The 21782-nt window shown below is 43.4% G+C and overlaps 1 protein-coding gene across 1 annotated transcript in view; it reads left to right on the top strand.

The window, feature by feature from the left end:
- LOC139347982 (rho guanine nucleotide exchange factor TIAM2-like) overlaps positions 1–12853 on the top strand; it is a 37144-nt gene extending 24291 nt beyond the window's left edge. Inside the window, exons 7-24 of the mRNA XM_070987897.1 lie at positions 1162–1347; positions 1443–1571; positions 5386–5451; positions 5686–5764; positions 5876–5965; positions 6196–6423; positions 6990–7075; positions 9221–9409; positions 9626–9694; positions 9773–9898; positions 9987–10095; positions 10251–10430; positions 10533–10651; positions 10800–10908; positions 10996–11054; positions 11380–11470; positions 11681–11768; positions 11905–12853. Coding sequence (XP_070843998.1) covers positions 1162–1347; positions 1443–1571; positions 5386–5451; positions 5686–5764; positions 5876–5965; positions 6196–6423; positions 6990–7075; positions 9221–9409; positions 9626–9694; positions 9773–9898; positions 9987–10095; positions 10251–10430; positions 10533–10651; positions 10800–10908; positions 10996–11054; positions 11380–11470; positions 11681–11768; positions 11905–12457 — 2556 coding nt within the window. The 3' untranslated portion in view covers positions 12458–12853. The remainder of the gene's footprint in view (positions 1–1161; positions 1348–1442; positions 1572–5385; positions 5452–5685; positions 5765–5875; positions 5966–6195; positions 6424–6989; positions 7076–9220; positions 9410–9625; positions 9695–9772; positions 9899–9986; positions 10096–10250; positions 10431–10532; positions 10652–10799; positions 10909–10995; positions 11055–11379; positions 11471–11680; positions 11769–11904) is intronic.
- Positions 12854–21782: the final 8929 nt, after the last annotated feature.

Below are 21782 nucleotides of genomic sequence, written 5' to 3'. Positions count from 1 at the left end.
GACTTTAATATCTGTTCCAGATGTTTTGGGCTGTTACCGGCAGCCTGAAACAACAAACGGTTTCCCGCTAACGATAGAGCCAGACGAGGCTGCTGAGAGTGACATCATGAACCAAATGTTGAGGCGGTGACAGCGGCATAAAAAGCGCCGGCTCACCAGACAAACCTGGGTGAGAAAAAACACACCAGACAAGTCAGATGTGATCAGCTGTGTCCTTGTGGCATTTGTAGTGCTGAAATACTATTTAATATAGTGTTAGCTGCTAGCTTAACGTAGCTAGCTTATTTCCTAACTTCGAACAGACCAGTTATCAGCTATATTTTATGCTAATTAACTGTTAGCTAAGTCCACGAGAAGTCTCAGACTTCTGAAACAGAAATACAACTACAGCTTATACAAAATGACATGGAGGCTAACAAAACAACTAAACACATGTAAATGGGATTTTAAATGAGGTTTCTGGAACAGAACCTGGAAGTTCCCATTTCACCGTGGCTCTTTACAGACCACTGGGACCATTAGTAGTCTGAGTAGAGGGTATTTGTAGTATTAGCATTAGTAGGGATTGCAAAGCAGGGCTTAAATGTCTTTTTTATTTTTGAAATCACACTTTCTGATAAGCAGCTGACTCGTGTTTGATGGTTAAATTAAAGCAACGCGATGAAATGCAGAACTAAATTACAGCAGATGTGAAGACAGACAAAGTCCAGATTGTATGTGTCATTTAGCAGCTGGTTAATCTCTTTCTGTGAACCGTGAAACTGATCCCAGCGCTGCTGTTTTAACTCGGAGGTCCTCTGACTGGAGATTAAAGGCTAATCTTACTGCTCAACATTCAATTACACATTTACTCTGGATGAGAGGGAGGACGGGGAGGACGAACTGAGGGGAGAGACAGAAGAGAGGCTGGAAAACAGAGGAAAGCCACAATTTAACTGAACAGAGTTGGAAAACGATGGAAAATTATAAAAGTTTAACAGATTTCAACAGTGTCAGATGTTCTCTCCAGCAGCAGTGGTCTCGTCAGGTGTCAGAAGTTGTTTTTGTTGCATTCACTACATGGATCAGGGGTCCCGGGATGGAGGCTGCTTCAATGATATATGATAAATGACCATGTACAGTATTTCTGTTTGTGACCCTGCTGTGTGTTGCTGTGTTCAGATCCAGCAGTGGGAGCAGAACCTGGAGAAACTGAACCTGGATCTGTTCCGGCTGAGGTGCTACCTGTCCAGCCTGCAGGGCAGCGAGCTCCCAAATCCCAAGAGCCTCCTCGCTGTGGCCAGCCGGCCCTCCAAGAGCATGCTGGGACGCCTTGGGGTCTTCTCTGTGTCGTCCTTCCACGCCCTGGTAAGAGCCGCCACCAGGTGAAACACAGCCTCCACCTGCTGTTCGAATCGTTCTCAGACAGAATCTCTCATGTCGGACCCGTCGCCTCTCCTCAGGTGTGCAGTCGAGATGAGGTGACGTTGAGGCGTCGGCGTCGGACTCTGTCAGGAGGAAACCACAAGAGGAGGGGGCTGCTGTCCTCTCTGAAGGCTCTTGATGGACTGAACAGACACTGCACATCCCAGGTAATCTGAATGTATCTGAATGTAATGTATCTGAATCGCAGCGCTTCAGCTGTGGATCACCAGCCAGCTGAACTTCCCATCATCCTCAGCTCCTCAGGGGCCCCTCTTGATAAACAGCGAGCTATTTTAGGATTTAGAGAGTCTGGGATTTAGAGTCCTGAGGAGATAAATCTCTGTGCAGCTGAAGGTTTATTTTGGCTCCATGTTTTGACGGACAGATGCTGGGGACACCTCACTACACGTGTCCTCTCAGCGTAAACACAGTTTTATCTGACGGGTGAAGAAACTGAAACAAAACATCTTCCTGCCCTCAAGCGAGACTCGCTTTGACACCGTCAGCTGGATGTGGCTCAGGCTTTTGCGGATCTGCTCTCAGATCAGATCAGATGAGAACCGCTGAGACAGTCTGATCTCTGAAGGACATGTGGAGTTAATTGCAGCGCCGTCTCTGCAGGAGACAAACAGCTGGTTTTGTCCAGCAAATATGCCCACGCAGTCAACAGACTCTGAACCGCCGCCCCCGCCTCGCCACCACGTCCAAGGGGGCGGAGGAGACTGTTACTGTAAAAAGGTTAATCCCTTCCAGAAAAGTCTGACAATGGGTTGACTGTCAATAAAAGAGCTTTTGTCCTCAAGAATCCGTCCTGGGTAAATGTTAGTGTTCAGTTAAATCTTCCAGCCGGCGCCATCATGTGACTCACTGAGGGTCCAGCAGCACCATTCATCTATTTTTAGCTCCTTTCGGTGCTCTTTTTAATGGTGATGACTGTTGTAGAGATCGTACAGTTCATCAGAACACAACTTAAAAAAGTGAGAAGAAGAGTTGTTGTTGAGGAAAAGTCACTGAATTTATCACGACAAGATTTAAGGGGAAGATGATGAACGAAGAAAAAAGAAGTAATAAAACACATCTTAACTCCGTTCAGGACAGAAGCTGCAGCTTTAGGTCTGCTATGACCGGGAGCTTATTGTGACTAATGTTGGAAAACCTTAGAGCAGCGCTGGGAAACCTTTCTCCCATTATAACATCTTTCGAGGGCCGCAGTAAATCACTGAGCGCATGTATCACACTAAGCCTCAGTGCGACGGCTGGGATGTGATGATGCTACTCGCAGCTGGTTTTCCAGGTTTGGGTCAGTCAGTCTTGAGTGGAGCCTTTTTTCAGAAGTCAGTTTTGAAAAGAAGCGCTCACAGCTTCAAGTTGACCCAAGCAGAGATGCGAACTCATGCAGAGGGAGGTCGTTGTAGCTTTGAGCTCGCCGTTCTTCTGCAGCTCGGTGAGGTCATGTTGTCAGCCGTCGGGCACATCAGCTGGTTCCTTTCATTTATTTCTCATGTCATAGCAGCACAGTGTTGCCTCTTTTCCATTTGCCACAGCTTTAATTTCACTTCAAATGATTTCACTTTTGACAGCAGAGAGCTGAGAAGCTGAGAGAGGTTCTTGGTTAATGTCCACCATGAAGGCCAAATCACACATCCTGTCACTGAGCTTCCACGTCAGGTTTTCCTTCATCTCTATGACTTATTCCACACAAACTGACACTTTGGAACAGTTTTACTTACTCCTTCACAAGTTCTCCTTCTGAATGAGGCTTTAGCTTCTTAGCTGTTAGCTCGCTCACCACAGTAGTTGCCTGCAGAATGTGGTCTGTCAAAGCTGCTCGCTGGGCATCCAGACTCCACCGAAGATGTTTATCCAAACACATTCATCCTCGCAGCTCATCCAGTTTAGTATGTTTGTAGCTGCAATGACTCCTGAGATGAGCCTTTTAATATTCATGCCACCAGTCCATGACAGAGTAGAATCATGGGAAATGAAGTGAAATTCACCATGCTGTTGCTTTGTCTGGAAACATCCCCTGAAATTCATTTGAATCAATTCAGAGATTCAATGAAAGAAACACAAAACGAAATGAAGAAATGTAGAACAATGAAACGTTTACATTGTGGCTTTCAAATATTTCACATGATAAATTCACATGGTACAGACGCAGAAAACGTGAGCCGTTAAACACGTGATACACTTTTGGTTTATTTATCACATGTGGAACAAAATCTGACAATTCACATCTCTAGACATTTCACACATGGAAAACATATTTCACAAAAAAAAACACACATTCAGTCCAAGTAGAAAAATATGAGACGTAATGAAACAAAGCTGAAGTCACATGTAACACAAACAAGATGTGAAGCAGGAACTGAAGGTTGTTTCCTAATGAGGAGTTTTGGTTGAGTCACGATTTTGACTCGGCATGCTGACGATGTGTTTACTGACTGTCGGTGGTCCTCAGACTCCAGACTGACTGCAGCTCCTCCGCTCTGATTACTGCTCTCACTTCACAAACCTGTAATTTCAGCACAGCTCAACCCCCTCATTTTTTTCCCATGATTCTCTGGGGCTAATTTTGGTTTTGATCCGGAACAGAATTTAATATCAGTTCTTTTTCTTTCCTCGACAGATCGTTTTTAATTAAGTTTAAATTTAAGCTGTGAGGGACTATTTTTAGAGTCATGACTTCACTGACTGTGTGTGTGCGAGTGTGATATTCAATTTACTTTCACATACGTCAAATAAAAGCAGCAAATTCTTTCATTTGAGAAATTTCAACCATGTTTTTTTGGGGGGGGGGCATTTTTTGCTTGAAAAATTACTGAAATGATTGCAAATGTATTTATTGACTTGTCTCATGACATTAAAATTATTTTCCTTCTCGATTTCTTCTTCTCAAATTTCTCAAAGTCTCAGAAACACGTATTTTTTTCCCAGCGGACTTTTCAAAGTACGTAGAAATAAGTCACAATATTAAGAGAAAAGTTATATTTTCTGAACAAAATGTTGTAAAATTGCAACATTTTCTCATACAATTTAGATTTTTTGTTGAAACAAACACAAACTGTTGATACAAAGTTGGACCAACATGTCTTACGCTGCGGCGTCCACATACTTTTGGACATTTAGTGTATTTAGTAACATTGTCTGCTGCCACCTGTCGCCCTCTAACCCCCCGAGGAGGAGAACAAAGAGAGGATGTGAAAAGAGAGGAGAAGAAGAGGGGAGGCTGTCCTCATGCAGACAGCTGTTTCATTGCAGATTGCTGATCTGTAGACACAGGAGGAGGAAGAGGGAGAGGAGGAGAGAAGAGGAGGGAGGAGGAGGATTAAAAGGTCTGAGGACCTTTTATTCCCCAGAATTCCTTTGTCCCTCAGTGTTAATCCTTCTGTAGTGGCAGAAAATGACTCCCCCACCTCCTCTCCCCTCCACATGACCTCCACCTCCTGTCTCCCACTCCCCTGCTCCTCTTTTAACCTCCTTCCTTTCTTCCTCCTTCGTCTTCCTCTCAACGTGACGCCTCCTCGTCCATCTCCTCTGTGTCCTGCTGCGGTTTCATCTGTAATTGGTTTTCATCTCCTCTTCACACTCGTCATATTTCCTCTCCTCCTCCTCTCCTTTGCTCCCCTCCTCCTCAGCCAATCACAAACCAGTATTTGCCACAGGCAGAAACAGCTGTAAAGTCTTTGTTTTTAATTCTTTTTTTGGCTCATTTTTATTTAGCGTCTGTGTTTTTTTATGCGTCAGTTCATGTGTTTCTCCTCATCGATAAATTGATTTCCTGATTGATTTTAAATCAATGCATCATGGTTTTTTTTCATGTCCTGTTATTTGTGTAAATAAATAATCTAAAAAAGTTTGTGAAATATTTTTGTTTTTAACTTAAAATTGTAATCAGACTTAACGTGTGTGTGTGTGTGTGTGTGTGTGTGTGTGTGTGTGTGTGTGTGTGTGTGTGTGTGTGTGTGTTCCCTCCTCCAGAGACTTGACTCAGTGTCCAGTCACAGGGAGGTGACGCCCCCTGCAGGATTTGCTGCAGCTCTGCAGGTGCGTTCACTTTTATCTCACTGTACAAATTCACACAATGCTGAAAAACAGTTGGGATTCTTTGTAAAACATAAATAAAACAGAAATGTGACAATTTGCTTGTGATTTTTGACATATACTCAATTTAAAACTGCACAAAGACAATAGATTTCATGTCTGAGCTCATCATCTTCCTTGATCTTAGTAAATATCTGCAAAAACACGTTTAAATGAAGATGAATTGTTGTCGTTCAGGTGAGCGATGAGCTGCAGCCTTCAGCCCGCGACGTTTTCACTCTCAACATCTGCCGACTCAACTCTGCCAAAGACTTTGGTGAGAAAATGACGGCACACGTCACTTCACAGCAGAGGTTTTAGGGCATCAGAACGAGCTTATTAGACTGAAGGATAGAGCTAAAACCCGTTTCCTTTTCCACTCGTGCAGGCTTCGCGGTGACGGGTCATTTGGACGGAGCGGGCAGAAGTCACGTCTACGTCAGCGAGGTCGACCCGCTGGGACTGTCGGCCAGAGAAGGTTCAGCAGCTCAATAGTTTTACCTTCCGTCTCACAGCCAGCCATCATAAACAATACTAATACTACCAATAACCCTAATTTGTGTGGATTTTTAGTGCTTGAATTCTACTTATCCGACAGCAGAGGGCAGCAAAGGCTCCTTTTCTATGTGAAGTCTGCAGCCAATTCAGTCACTTCCTGTTTCATCACCTTTAGACTTACATCCTGCGTTTGTCCCTGTTTCCCATCAGGCCTCAGGGCAGGAGACGAGGTCCTGGCTGTGAACGGGGCCGCGGTGTCCGGACTAGACCTGGACCTGATGCAGAGTGTCTTCAGCCACCAGAAGCTGCAGTTGCTGCTCAGGAGAGACGAGTCCCCCGAACCCGTCGCCGTCCAGCCCGACCATGGTGACCCCTGCCAGCCCCCGGCCCCTCCGGACCTCCAGGCCTGGACGCCCGGCACCACAAGCACCAATTCAGGTTTCTAAACAAGCATATTATCAGTTACATTAAACACAGTGCGTGAAATGTTGATCTGTGTCATACAGGGAAGACTGATGAGCAGCAGACGTCTTCAGCTTCAGCTGAACTGTTATCTGTCAACACGACTCCTGAACCAACCAGTGATTAATACAGAAGCTTCAATTCGCCTGCAGGCCTGAAGACAACTGCAGCTCCCTGAGGAGCTTTTGCTTTTAAATTAAAGGCTTTTATTCTGAAGGCAGGTCGATGGCCAGTCAGATACGGTTAGAATAAGGCAGTGCAGAGACGTCACCCCCAGGGAATTCTGGGAAAAGGCAGAGTTTCTCTGTCAGAAGGTTCAATGTCAGGCTTTATTATTAGGTTTAGTACCAATACTGATCAATAATGAAATGAAAGACCTGCACGTTTAAAAGAGATTCACGCACTGATTGTTAATTTCATCTCCTGAGACCGTCTAAGAGGTCAGGGAGGAGAGCTGGATTACTTCTTTCCTCACCGTCTTTACATTTTTAAAACTTTGAGGTAAAAAAAAAAAAAAACAGAACCTGATCTCGGTTTCACAGATTCTTCAGCTCCAGACGGCGTCCCGCTTCCTGTCTTTGACGATGTCGCCTGGAAACCGTGTGAGGATGTCGAGCAGCAGAAACAGGTTAGATTCAGTCATTCGGTGGTTCTGGGCTTAAAACACTCTGAGTTATTAAAGGAAATGAGAAACCATGCAGACCTCTTTCACATTTAGTCACCTCATCCCTCGTGGACGGTTTGGACATCGATCTGATCTCAGTACAGCAAAGTTTCAGAGCTGTTGTAGCATCTGTCTGATCTCTGATCAGTTAGTGATCGCTGTGGGTGGGTGTTGATAATTGTGTTTGTATTTAAGGATGAATGTTTGCTTGCTAATGCTACTTCAACTGCTGTTGTTTAGCTTAAGTTCTTCTTCTGGTGTTTTTATTGGTGCAGGTGTGTAACCACCTCCCTCTGGTCTCTTTAAACTCCAGCTTGGTGTTTCAGTGTCGAGGAAAACTTCTGACTTTCTCTGGCTGTGATGCAGCTTTGTTGTGTGTGAACTTAAAGAGGATAAAGAGGAGCTTAAACTCTCTTTGTGTTGTTCAGGTGGACGGACTGAAACAGCCTTAATGATGCTTAATGCTTTGTTTGGATTAAGGAGTCGCACCTGAGACGCTGAAAGATGTGGCAAAGGTTACAGAGGAGGGAGGAGGCGCAGCTCTTTCATGGTGCAGACAACCTAAAAGCAAGGCACTTTGAATTATTATTAGCATTTAGTTCACTTAAATCAAGCGAGGTTTCTTACTTTGATGACTTTTAAGTGTAAAATGTAAAAACGACGTGAACGTGTCCTGATGCGTTTCACTGGAGCTGTCACCGTCTGTGTATTCTTCAATGAACCCACCTGCTGAAATCTTTTCCCACAATCCTCCAGTGCTTCCTGAAGCTGAGACATCTTCTGTGTCACATGACCTCTGATCAGGCGGCTAATCCAGGCTTACAGCCCCGGCAGTGTTTGCTTGTAAAGTCTGACCTGAGGGGATTAATGGCGTCCATTAGAACCAGAGAGAACTCGTAGATGTTGTTCCTCACCGGCTCCTCCTCTGGTTGCGGCGGTGGCAGTAGCGGTCCCCGGAGGCGACCTCTGACCCCGGCTGAGGCTTCCCCCACATCCTGCTCTCTGACTATGGGTGCTCTGTGCTGGGTGCTGCCGCCAGAGGAGGACGAGGAGATGCTGGAGGAGGAGGAGGAGGAGGAGGAGGGAGGAGAGGTGGTTCCCGGTGTCGGCCTGACGGAGCAGCTGGTAGGGCTGCTGGACGAGGCGACCTGCTGCCTGAGCTGCCAGCGGCCCAACGATGGCCTCATGCTGCTGGTAAACACACAGTCAGAGCGGCGCTGCAGGTCGCTGGTGTTTGTTTGTCATGTGATCAACCTGCCTTCACCCTCCTCACAGAGGACTTTAAGTTGTAATTAGTGAAAACTGCAGATGTTGTCTGCCTGTGTGTGCTTGTGTGTGTGAGGACGACATTTTTAGAGGTCATTCTTCCAGCATTCCAGTCTTTATCGACAGAACAGGTGGAAAAACATCGAGGTCACGTGTTCCTTTTAGTTTCAACATGGCACTCACCTGTGCACAAAGCAAGCATCAGTGCTGGACCTCACTGCTGCTCTGGAGTCTGAATCCCTGCAGCAGGGTCAGCATGTGGAGGACAGACTAAACCCAGAGCAGTGGAGGCTGTCCAGCCGTCTTTCCTGCAGCATAAACTGTTTCCTGCTGTGCTTCATGAGCTCCTGCAGCAGCAGTGTGAGGAAACATTTCTCTCGTTTCTCTGGAGTCTCAGTGATGTTTCCTGCTGAGCTGCTTGTTGGATTGTTTCCTCTCTGCTTGTAAACAGCGGTCGTGGTTGGAGGTGTTTCCTCGCTCTGTGTTGATCTGGTCGGGGATCGCTGAGTCTAAAAGTGAATGAGTCAGAGTGATTCCTGAGAGGTGAGATAAACTGAAGTTAAAGTGCTGTGAATGTGTGGTATTAAAAGCTGTGCGGCTGCAGGTGGACTCACACACCGAAGCTCTGATTTTCTCAGACTGTCAGTGGTTTATTAGAGTCTGGCAGCACAGATTATGATGACGAACGAGGCGGCTGGTTGGTTAAAACCTTGTCCTCCTTCAGGGTCAAACCGAGAGCGCTGCACTAAAAGGTTTCTGTGTCCTGATGCTCATACCCAGAGTGAATGAAATAAAAGCTGTCGCAGCTGCTGGACCGTGGTTTTATTCTATCCCCCCTGTCAGAACGTGGACCGGGTCTACTCTCTGTACCAGACCTTCCCAGAAGGCCGAGCAGCAGAGGCCGATGTTCCCAGGAACCCGTACAGCAGAGAGGTCAGCCTGCAGCCGGCGAGCCCCGCCCACCTGAGCGTGTGTCAGCGTCTGCGGAAAGTCATCCAGGAACTAGTCGACACCGAGAAGTCCTACGTCAAGGTCAGTACTGCTGCAGTAGCAGTATACCACTTGTAGTATTATCATACTACAATTTCTAACACTACTATTGCTATTATTAATGTAAGTACGTCACAATATAGATTGAAGCCATTTCAAATGGCGTGTTTTTCCTCTCTGCTGTGTGAATAAATGCTTTTCTCTGCCTTCAGTGAAGCTTCTGTGTTTGCTCTAAACTTAAACTCGTGTCTCTGTCAGGATCTGGTCTGTCTCTTTGACATCTACCTGACTCCTCTGCAGAGGGAGACCTTCCTCAGTAAAGAAGAGGTAAAGACAGAAAAGCCTTTAAAGTGATAAGACGTCAGGCTGTTGTTGCTGTTTCTGACTGCAGCGTCTGTCCCTCAGATGGAGGCGTTGTTCGGCTGTCTGCCCGAGATGTTGGACTTCCAGAGAGTTTTTCTTCAAACGCTGGAGGAGCGAATCGCCTCCTGTCCAAACTTCAGCAACCTGGAAACACCTGGACAGTTCAAGGTAAAGATTCAACATCATCTTTTGGTTGTTTTGGTGGATTGAATGGGCTGTTCGGTTTGTTTTTAAGTGTCTCTGTCTTTGCTCTCAGAAACTCCTCTTGTCGTTGGGAGGATCTTTTCTCTACTACGCCGACCACTTCAAGCACTACAGCGGCTTCTGTGCAAACCACATCAAAGTCCAGAAAGTCCTGGAGAGAGGTGACGTTTGATCCGCTGCACGGCACAGAAAATCCTCCATATGAAGTCTTCATTCATTCTGTTTGTTATAAACTGAGTCAGTCCTGAAACAGTTTGTGTGACGTCTGTGAAGGATGAAGCTCAGATGTTAATAAACGATGATGTCATGCTTACAGCCAAGACAGACGGTGCCTTCAAGCACTTCCTGGAGGCGAGGAACCCGACCAATCAGCACTCGTCCTCTCTGGAGTCGTACTTGATCAAACCTGTTCAGAGAGTCCTGAAGTATCCACTGCTGCTCAGAGAGCTGGTGTCTCTGACTGACCCCGAGAGCCCCGAACACACACACCTGACAGGTACAACACACACACACACACACCTGACAACTACAGCAGACACACACCTGCATGAACACGAGCATTTCATCCACACCTGTCATTCCCATGTTGTCCACACAGAGGCGCTGAGAGCGATGGAGAAGGTGGCGAGTCACATCAATGAGATGCAGAAGATCTATGAGGATTACGGCTCCGTGTTCGACCAGCTGGCTGCAGAGCAGAGCGGACCTCACAAACAGGTACAAACACACCACACGCACACAACGATCCCTGGACCGAACGCTGTCAGAGGATCAGCTGAACGCCTAAAATGTGAAAATTGTTGTGGATCTATTAATCGTCTAACCGATTTAGCACTGAATAAAAGTAACCCCTGCCCCCCCCCAGGTGACAGAGATCTCAATGGGGGAGTTTCTGGTCCATTCGTCGGTGGTTTGGTTGAACCCGCTGCCCTGTCTGGGACGACTGAGGAAAGAACCGGAGATCACGCTGTTCGGTGGGTACAGACACACTCCGATCCTTCTGGACCACAGCTGGTCCGAGTGTGTGAACGCTGTGAGTAACTTTGTGTTTCAATCTTCAGTGTTCAAACGGGCCGTCATCCTGGTTTACCGTGACAGCACCAAGCTGAAGAAGAGGATGGTAAGTCTCCTTCGTCCTCTCTGCTTTGGGTAATCCGTCCAAGCAGGGACTGTTTTTAAAACTCCCTGTGGTGCGTTCAAGGACAGAGATTTCAGAATCAGCCGCTGAACTGAAATTCCAGAGTAAAGTCCAAGCTGTTGATGTTCTCCATTTGGTCACCACCAGACGACCAGTTCTTGGATATCGTGGTGTTCTTGAATGCATCACAGCTGCATTACCATCAGATGACCGCTTTACTCTACCTGCAGTTTAAACCCTGAAGCCACACAGTAAACAGTAAATGTGTCAAATCTGTGATTTATTATGTGTGTTGTTCTTCGCTCAGACGGGCTCTCGCTCAGCGGATCTGGACCCCTTCAGGTTCCGCTGGTTAATCCCAGTTTCAGCGCTTCAAGTCAGAGCAACCAACATCACAGGTGAGTGACCAATCACAAGCTGCTAGCTATTAGCTCCAACTTAGTGTAAAGTTGTGAGGACATTATATATCATTTTAAAAGCAGCCAGTCTGCATAACGAGTACTTTTGATACTTGACTAATTTTCAATGCAGGACTCCTGCTTGTTACAGAGTATTTCTACACTGTGGTATTAGTACTTGTACTTCAGTAAAATATCTGGTGTCCTCAGGCTCAGAGAACCCATGTGTTTGGGAGCTGGTCCACAGCAGGTCGGAGGTGGAGGGACGACCGGAGACGGTGTTTCAGCTCTGCAGCAGGTAGAAACGTCCAGCCTGATGTGTATATCTGTTTCCCCGTTTGTGTCACTTTACTTCATCGTGTGTATAAATATTGTGTGTATACTGTGTTTGTGTGTGTTCTCTTCTCTGATCTGAGCTTCATGCTGTGTTTCAGTGGTTTGGAGACGAAGACCAGCGTGCTGCAAGCTCTGCGCTCCCTCCTCAGAGACAGAGCGCCCGCCGGCTCCCTGAGGAGGACCAGGCTGTCGACAGCAGAGAGGAGCAGCTCCTGGAGGAGGAGGCAGCAGCAATCTCGCTCCGACAGCCAGAGTCCTCGTCAGCCGGAGGAGAGCTGCAGACCTGATGGCAGCTTCATCCTGGGAGAAACCTGCTCGGAGCCTCTGCTGCCCAGCCACGCCGCCTCCGACTCTGCAGGGAAGAGGACCAGACTCTGCTCCCTGACCAGCGAGCTGGAGGCGCAGCTGCAGAGGCTGAACTTCACAGAGGAGGAGGCCGAGCGAGGAGCGGTGGCTTCTCCCGGCGACGACCGGAGGACCGAGGAGAAAAGACGGAGCTCCAGTCTGCGTCGAGTTCCCGCAGGAGAAATGCTGGACCTGCTGGAGAGAGACTTCAGTGTTCAGAGCATGACCTCCATGATTAACGAGGACTGTTTCTATGACTCCGTGCTCGGGATGCAGAAGGCTGCTGTGCCCACTTTACAGGGCTGAAGCTAACATGCTAAGATGGAGACGACTGAACTACAGAAACCTACAGGAGAGAAAAACTAAACTCCAGATGCTCAAACTGGAAATTTTGTGTCAGACCAGGTTCTTCCATCTGTCTTCGATGAGCTGGAAGTTCTCACATATCAAGACATGTCGAGCAGAGACACACTGCTGACTGATGGACAAACCTTCATCTCTTTGACATCACAGACGTCTGGGGACAGCGCAACCTTTGGACTACATCTGATTGGATAACGTTCTTCCAGGAGAGGCTGTGACACTTCATGAATTTATGAAGATGTGACATGAAGCCACGAGTGTTAAGAGTCACTGTGAGGGGAAAAAAGTATTTTCAGAATAAAGTTAAAACACAAAAAAAACATAAAAGTGTCATTTTACAAAAATAAAACAATAATTTTATGAGAAAATATCATATTATGATGTTATTTTAATGCTTCCTCTTAGTAATAGATGAGTTCAGTCTCCACAATTCTAAATTCTCCTCAAAAAATTCAGTTTATTTTTCAAATATCACAACATTTACTTTTAAAATTATGGCTTTCATTTGACTTTTGTGGCCTTTTCTTAGAAAACTATGGCTTAATTCCTAAAATGTTACCTTTTTTTGCTCGTAAAATTGAACCGTTTTCTCTCGAAACTCATTAAAATATTTGTTCTTCTTAAAGTACAACTTTATCCCCACTACAGTTGTTTTAAAACCGATAAAAAACATGAAATTCTGACTTAATTCTTGATTTTTCCACCATCTTTTCTGTTCATATCCAGCTTTTATTTCCTCACAGTGGCTCTAAACTCTGTGAGCAGAATGCTACAGCATTCACGACCACACTGATCAAACCCAGCAGACTTGATGCTTCCACCAACAGGGCCGATCAACCGGAAACCTCCAAAACACTTTCAGGAACTTTTCCAATAATGCTGAAGAGGATTTAATGATGAAGAACGATGAAGGAATCTGACAGAAGTCTATGAGTTTCTCTTCGCGTTTTTGGAAAAATGCAGTGGATTTTTTATGAGTCCCGAGTGGCCTCAAAAAGCTTCAAAACACAGAAATCTGGATCTGGGCTCTTCTTTCTCCGTCTGGCGGATCTCTGCAGACCTTTTGGGATTCATCACGTTCTGCGTTTTGCTCCTGATCTGAAACATCAGTGAATGTTGGACTTCGTTGCACTCTGCTGCCTGAACTCATTATTTTTTTAGCATCCTCTGTTGTAAAATGTATGTAAATATTTTTTATGTACAGTTTATCCTTCAGGTGTAGTTTTCTGTTCAACAGATATTTTCTTGACAAAAGCAGTTTGGGTGAAACGTCTGGAGCTGCTGGATGGGATCAAAGCCTTTGTATAACAACCAGGTTGAAACTTTGTATTTATATATTTGTTTGTGTATTTTGGTTTTGTGACTGAGGCAGCGTTTCGTTTTTCAAGTTATTTTTATGAACTGTTAAAGCGTTTGGTAATTTATTTTCTTTAATATTTGTGTACATCTTTTTAACGACTTGATGCTGTTGAAACATAATAAATGGCAAAGTATTTAATTTAAGGATACTAGCTGTTCTCAACTTTAACTTTCCTCCTTTGTGTGTGTGTGTGTGTGTGTGTGTGTGTGTGTGTGTGTGTGTGTGTGTGTGTGTGTGTGTGTGTGTGTGTTACTCGTGTTGCTGTGGGCACATAAACATGTTTACATAGTTACGTTGTGGGGACTTGTCTTCCTAATGAGGATAAAACACAAAAGTCCCCATAATGTGAATAATTAAGTTCTAGGGTGAAGACTGGGGTTGTTTATTTTTAGTTGTGGTTGTTTCCAGTCTGAGTCCTGGAAATTAATGTAAGTCAATGTAATGTCCTCCGAAGTGAAAACTGTGTGTGTGGACATGTATTTCTCACGGTGTGGGGACACACATATGTTGACACAGTCACATTGTGGGGACTCGCATTTAATGGGGACCAAACACAAGTCCACATCACGTAAATCATTAAGTTTTAGGATGAAGGTTGGGGTTAAGGTTCAGGCAGGTCGTGGTTCTTGTTGGTCTCCAGGAAATGAATGTAAGTCTGTGTAATGTCCCCAGAAAGATGGAAACACGACTATGTGTTTGTGTGTCATTGCTGCCCTCTTGTTCTGTCTTTTCTTTGTGATCAGCACGTTGAGCAGCGATGCTCTTTGTTCTCCTCACAGTCAACAGAACCAAGAGGGGGAACAATGAGCAGGTCGGTGCTGCTGTTCTCTCTGAGGAACATTCATCCAAATTCACACATATGTTCTGGTATTATATGTGTGTGTGATTATGACGAATGCTCTTTAATGTTTTCGCCTCATTTCCCAGGATGAAGGACGAGTGAAGGTTAGTGTGTGTGTCATGTATTACACATGTTGTGGGGACATAAACCTGTTTACACAGTCATACTGTGGGGACTCACCTCCCTTATGTCCCCATAATGTAAATCATTGCACTTGAGGGTGAAGACTTGGGTTAAGGTATGTCTCTTAGAAATGAATGTAAGTCTGTGTAATGTCACCAAAAGTGGCAGAAACACAACGCTTTATATATATATGTGTGTGTGTGTGTGTGTGTGTGTGTGTGTGTGTGTGTGTGTGTGAGTGAGTGAGTATGGTGAGTCACTTCAGCTCTTGTTGCCACAGTAACAGCTGTATGGAGGAGAGAGAAAACCTTTTAAAACACACTTTCATACACATTCAATAAGCTCAATTAAAGCAGCAGAGTCTCCTCTCTCTGTGTGTACTGATAGAAAACAGGAAACTCATTCGAGTCATTAATGATACTACACAGAATTACATTTAAAACATTTTCACTATCTTGTCGGCCAAAAAATGAAAAACATAAGACCTACAATTACTTCATGACATGAAACCGTGAGCAGGATGACAGATAATGTTCGTCCGCCCACCTCCGCCTCGTCCAATCAGTCTCCTGTGTGGAGCAGCAGGAATGTGCTGAACCAGACGTCATCTGCATTCACACACACACACACACACACACACACACACACACACACACCTCTGAAATAGTTTTGTTCTTATATAGGGACCCCTGTTAGTGTGTGTGTGTGTGTGTCCGTCCTAACAGTGACTGTAGGATGATGGACACCTCACATCTCTGTCAGCTGGTGAGTTTTCACTTTTTTTAATTGTTCTTAAAGGTCTGAAAACGACGCTCACTGTGATTATTCAGTGAAATTGTGAAAAATCAGTTCAATGATTGGATTTTTGTACTTGGACTTTTTGAAACTTTTTAAAGTAAAAACATTCATATATGATTTTTTTTTTTTTTTTTTCCACTTCTGGGCCCTAAAATATAATTTTTCACTCGTACAGACCTCCAGGTGTAATGGACGAAAAAACTAAGACGTGCTCTCAGTCTCATAATTTATGAGGATGAATTACTTACCTTAATTCGTTTCCTCCATTTCATATTAATGTTTTTCAAAAGCTTTTGGCAGACTGCTATCAGTCGGCTGGAAGCTTGAACAAGAAGACAAAGATGAAGATGCACTGATGAAGCTGATGAGACCCAAAGGTCTATTCACACAAACTGCATTAAATCAAAGCGCAAGAATCTGAACATGAGAGGCAGACAGATGACACAAAGGTGATAAATCAAGAGAACAAATGATTAATATTATTACTATTTTCCCTCTGGACTCTAATCTCAATATGTAACACGAACACTGAAAAACACATTTGTGTTCGGCAGGAAATAAAACCACTGAAACCTGAGTATGGAAATCTGCCCACAACCAGGATGCTCGTGTGTGTGTGTGTGTGTGTGTGTGTGTGTGTGTGTGTGTGTGTGTGTGTGTGTGTGTGTGTGTGTGTTCAGCTGAGATAAAGCAGTTCATTTAAATTCATTTATGTTTCTGTCTCTGCTGATTCGTGGCTGATGGTGCCCTGGGGGGGTTGTTTTCTGCCAGATGGTTTGATTTAGCTCCAAACGATTATCACTGTGGCTGAGGGGTCAAACGTCAAACTCCATCTGTGAATGTGTTCAAACAAAACATCCTCTTCTTCTTCTTCTTCTGTAACATTTAATTTCATCCCTTCAAATTAAAACCAGCGCTTCGATGCTGTCGCCTCCTCCTCTCTGTCATTTTGTGGAAAAATTCATAGAAATATGAAGCAGAAATTTTCACCCACATTTTTTATTCAATTGTGTTTATGAAGTTTTTAAATAATCAATCAGATCAAAGGAAAAAACAAACATATTTTTCAAAATAAAATAAGAGAAAAGCAGCTTCATCATTTACCTTCAAAATACTTAAGCTTGTTTTCTTTTATCTGAAATGACATTTTTTGTATATTTATTATATGAGTTTGAATTGAATGCCAAATGGACTGATTATTTTATCTCTAAATTTTTCCTGATACACATTGCTATATTAAAACACTTCAGTCTGAATTTCCTGATGCCTTCACTTGTTTGTCTTTGCAGATAAAGAAGGTGAATTTTCTGCAGATTCTTCCTTTAAACCTCTTTCATTGGTTACTGAAGCAGAAGAATAGCAAGCACCAGCATGAAGACACTGGACTGACAAAGAGAGTCTGACAGGTAGGAAAACATTTTGTTTATGAGGGAAAAAATGGAGTCAAAACAAGCTATATGACAAAAGACAAAGATTATTCGAAACAAAATCCTCAAAACTCCAAAATACACAAAACACTATGAAACAAAAAACAAGCCGACAAAAAACTCTCTAAAACAAAAAGTAATAAAATAAAACAAAACTGCCAACAAAAATAAAAATTACAACACAAAACAAAATTTTTTTTTTAAAAATTAAGCCAATAAAAAATTAAAGATTAAGCATAAAACATGACAAAACATTAAACATTAAAATGAATACAAGATTAAAAACAGGAAAACCTAACAATAAATTAAGAATCAAAAATTTTAAAAATGCTTAAACATCATAATAAAACTGATATTTTTAGATAAAAGAAAAACTACATTTTTCAAATCAAACAGCAAATGACTAAATTAAAAACAGAAAAAATAGCAAAAACGAAACAAATAAATGGACAAAAATTTAAAATCTGCACCAAAACAACTGAATTAAATTGACGATGTTACATTGTTACAAGTACATGACAATAGAGAATCTTGAATCTTTGAAAACAGAAAACCTCTTTTCCACACAAAAATATAAGCAGAAAAAAGAGGCAACCAGGAATAAAACGAATTAATAAAAAGAAACGTTTGAGCTGAACAAACTGAATCTCGACGCCACGCGGTGATCAGAGCACGGTCCAGTATAAATGTTGTCCGTTTGTCCTCTGTGTGAGCTCTGCAGCAGCAGGACGTTGGTTTTCCGTTCAGGCCTGCAGGCGTCGAGTCAAACCTCCAGAGTCTGGTACTAATAGACTTGCAGCACGTTTCACATCAGTGAACAGGAGCAGCTGGATATTAATACAAAGTGTTCAGTATGTGGGACAAACACTGTGAGCACGACCGCTGAACACTGCAGCACCTCCATATGAGTTATACACACAATACCTTTTTATATGGCCGTCACACATATCTGCAGGTTAGTGCTGAAATAAGTGGTTATTTAATCTGTTTTTAGAATTAAATGCACTTCAAATTAAGCTATTCAAATATAAGAATTTTATTTTTCAGCAGTTTCTTTGGGTTTTCCAACTCGTTTGGACAATTTATAGACGAAGCAGTTTAATTAATTTAATAAAAAGCAATTGTTAATGCAGAAAACCATGAACTTAATTGTTCCCTGCAGCCTCACTGCTGATTATTTTCCGAATTCCTCCATTAGGTTTCAGATTGTTTTCATTTCAGTTGCATCAAAGTCAACCTGCAGAGTGGTGATCCATCAGCGAGTAGGTTCAGTCGACTGATGATTCATTTCTTTGTCCAAAGTGACAGAATTATTATTGTCATAATGCAGTGCAGCGTAAGGGTTACTGGGAAAACTCACCCTGCTGGTGCATTCAAGGACACTCTGACATCTGAGATTTAAGAGTTTAAAATATAAGAAACAACCAGGGTGATGTTTCATGTTCCAAACATTTCTTCTGGGATCATTAGCCAGTTCTCAGACGTCAGAGTCCTTTGAGTTCATGTGAAAAAGACACATTACATTGTATTAATACAAGGAGATTTACAGTGACAACAAACGCCGTGCAAGCGGTTTATTCATCACTCATACTGTCAGGTGACGACTCCGCCATGATAATTATGAAAGGAGCAAAAGAGGAAGTCAGGTGACGTAGAATACTGAGCGACAAAGTCAGGTGTAGGGTTGAGGCAGCAAAACAAAATAATGCTATATTAATAAAGAAGTCAGACAATAAATGGCCTTTTTCTATCATTCTGTGAGCAGCTGTGATCTGATGCCATGCTGCACACTGAAAACAGTGAGAGGTTGGAGGTGTGCAGCCTGACGCCTGTAGATTCTCATCTAACAACAGGCTGTGGCTGCTCCCTCTTGTTAAAACATTGCTGAAAATGACCTTTGCCTTGTTTTACAATGATAAAAAAAAAAAAAAAAAAGGATACACGATAGTGATGAGCGCAAATCTCAGTCTCATTTACAAATCCAATCATGTTTTGTCAAATAGTAGCAGTACAAAATGGTGAATTTGCTTTAACAATAATTTATACAGAACTTTTCCAGGAACATTGAGTCTGACACCCAGTTTTCTAGTACAGAAATATATCATTACACTTTCACCAGTGGGCCATACACTCAACATTCAGTGATAGGCTGTGACTTAACAGGCATTTACATAAATATAAACCTTCAAGATTACAATGTAACGTAACATACGTATGCGACTTAGTTTTCATAACAAATGTACTTACATTAACTCAAGCCTTGATTTTTTTCCTCAACCAAACCAAACAGTCAAATATATTGTTTTGGGAATCACTGGCAATCGACCTGTCGTTTAGGATGTGTGTGATTGTTTTTTATGTGTTGTTCTTATGTACGTCATATGTGAAAAGAAGCAAACTGTAACTACTGTAACATTGAAAAAAATTAATTATGCTGAAAGAACAGGTTCAGTGACATTTCAGTCAGACTTTAAGTACATTTTGAAGTAAGTCTGCAGTGTGCTGCCAGAATAATAACTGTCAACCATGATAAAATTCATAAAGTGAAAGATTTAAAAGATTTTCTTTCTTAAATTATGTATTAAAAACAACTTAAATGACAACTGTCCTATCAGAGGTCCTGCTGCCGCTCTGTGGGCTGGGTAAAAGCATCTTTAAACACAAATTTAATTAATCATTTTACAATTGTTCCTTTCAGACGATCAGTGTATTAACTGATTATAATCAAACACTGGTGAAAAGCTCTATAATTACTCTGGTTGCACAATCCAGACTTTTTATTTATAAGTGGGTAAGTGAACCAGTTATTTCTATATCTAAATATCAGGGTCCCAACAGGAGACTCAGCACCACCAGCCCTACATAGGAGACCAATATATATCTGAAAAGTCACCAGATTCTTTCACTTCTATGACTTTCTGTTAAATTAAGCAGTTTTTCCTCTAAATTACTGATTATTCAAGTTTGAAAAATGTTTAAAGGACCATGAGCCGACATCGTTGGGAATCACTGTTTTATCTGACCACAGTACAGAGCCTCCATTACAAATCTATCCACATTAAAGCTACAATAACTCCTGGTTTGGCGCACACATTGACCTCATCGCTCTGTGTCTCCGGTGAGAAACAGTCATCTTTACTGTGTTTGTATTTGTTATGAGTTATTCTTTCAACGTAACAACATTAATTACGTTGTGTTGATGGTTGAATTGACTCTCAGAGAGACTTTAAATGTGATATTTTCCCACAGGGAGAAAATGTGTGTTTATTGTTTTCAGTTAGGTGGAAGCTGCTCATGTCTGTGCAGGTCTGAGGCTGATAAGACCCAGACTGGAGGATTATGGTAATAACAGGCTGCCACTGACTGCTAGGTCCCATCTCAGCCGAATGGGTGGGCGGGATGCGGACGCTTATCACAGCGTTGCAGTGGGTGATTCTTCACGCAGTCACATGACGGCGACACCTTGATTCACACTGCAGCTGGACAAAGAACAGCTCAGCGGTTTTATCGCCAAACAGGGCGAAAATGACGAGCTGGTGGTGCATGTGGATTGTTTTAAAAGCACAAATGATCCTGTCAGTCGTCTGAAGTGTGACTGTTGTCGTAAGCGAAGGACTCTGAGATATTATCAGTAATAAGCTTCACCTTCGTGCTTCCTTTTTAAGAGGGAATACCGCATTTTCCAAATGCTTATAAAAGTCTTTCTGCGCTGTTATCTCACAAATCGGGACAAAAACAAAATCTAAGCAGTGTCGTCCAAAGAAAACAATCAAAAACAATCATTTTCAGGTAAATGGTTGTTTTTATGTGGTCAAAGGCGTCAAAGGGAACGGTTTCTGCGGCGCTGCTTGTCTCTGTCCTACCCCGCCATCAACTCATCAGATAAGAACGCTGCTCTGCGGCTCCTTCAGCAGAGCTGGTGACCTTCAGGTTAGAAGCAAAAACCTGTTTCCTGGACCACACTTCGGTCACTTCTGTTCGTACAACGGTTTCTTCGAGTGAGCTCTGAGGAAATGAAAAAAAAAAGGACGCCTTGTGCATCTTTTCCAGGACGCAGAATGGGATGAAACTGTATGTACAGTTGCCAAGGAGACAGCAGGCAGAGGGGTAGTTAGAGGCTGTTAACCCACACACCCTGTGTTTTCATTCACACTGCTTCTCTCTGCTTCGTCCTCAAGAATCACTTCAGGAGACGCTGCCGAACACACAACACAGGTAAGATCCCAGCTTTCGTACAACTTCACTTGAAAAGACCATTCGTTTCCCCTCTTGTTGCAGATGTTGGCCTGAGATTTGGATTGAATAAATCAGAAGAAATAACTTCACTCTAACAGAGCTTTTAGTTTTTCTTCTGTGGTGATGATTCCCGCAGTGGAAAAGCAGCCCTGAAGGAGTAAACCCAAGGGACACTGCAGCTTTAAATGGACATAATTGAGTGTCAATGATCACCACATCAGCTGCAGAGTAACTAATGCAGGCAATCAGCGAGCTCGCACATGCTCTCCCCCTAAAACAGAAATCAAAAACCTGAGAGAGAAAAAGGCTTTCCCATCAGCAGCCTCAGCTGTGCGTCTGTCACGCTCCCACGCTCACTTCACTTCTCATTTCTCCTCTGGTTGCAGCCCGCTGGAGCCTGCGCTGAGGAATTATCTGCTGTCAGGACCTGCCCGGGACGCCGCCTCGCCAACAGGGACCGGAGCTGGACGGGGGAGCTGAGCC

This window comes from Chaetodon trifascialis, chromosome 19 (assembly GCF_039877785.1).
Source record: "Chaetodon trifascialis isolate fChaTrf1 chromosome 19, fChaTrf1.hap1, whole genome shotgun sequence".
NCBI classification, from domain to species: domain Eukaryota; kingdom Metazoa; phylum Chordata; class Actinopteri; order Chaetodontiformes; family Chaetodontidae; genus Chaetodon; species Chaetodon trifascialis.
Note: the sequence above shows the minus strand (reverse complement) of the source record. Positions and strands in the feature narration are given on the sequence as shown.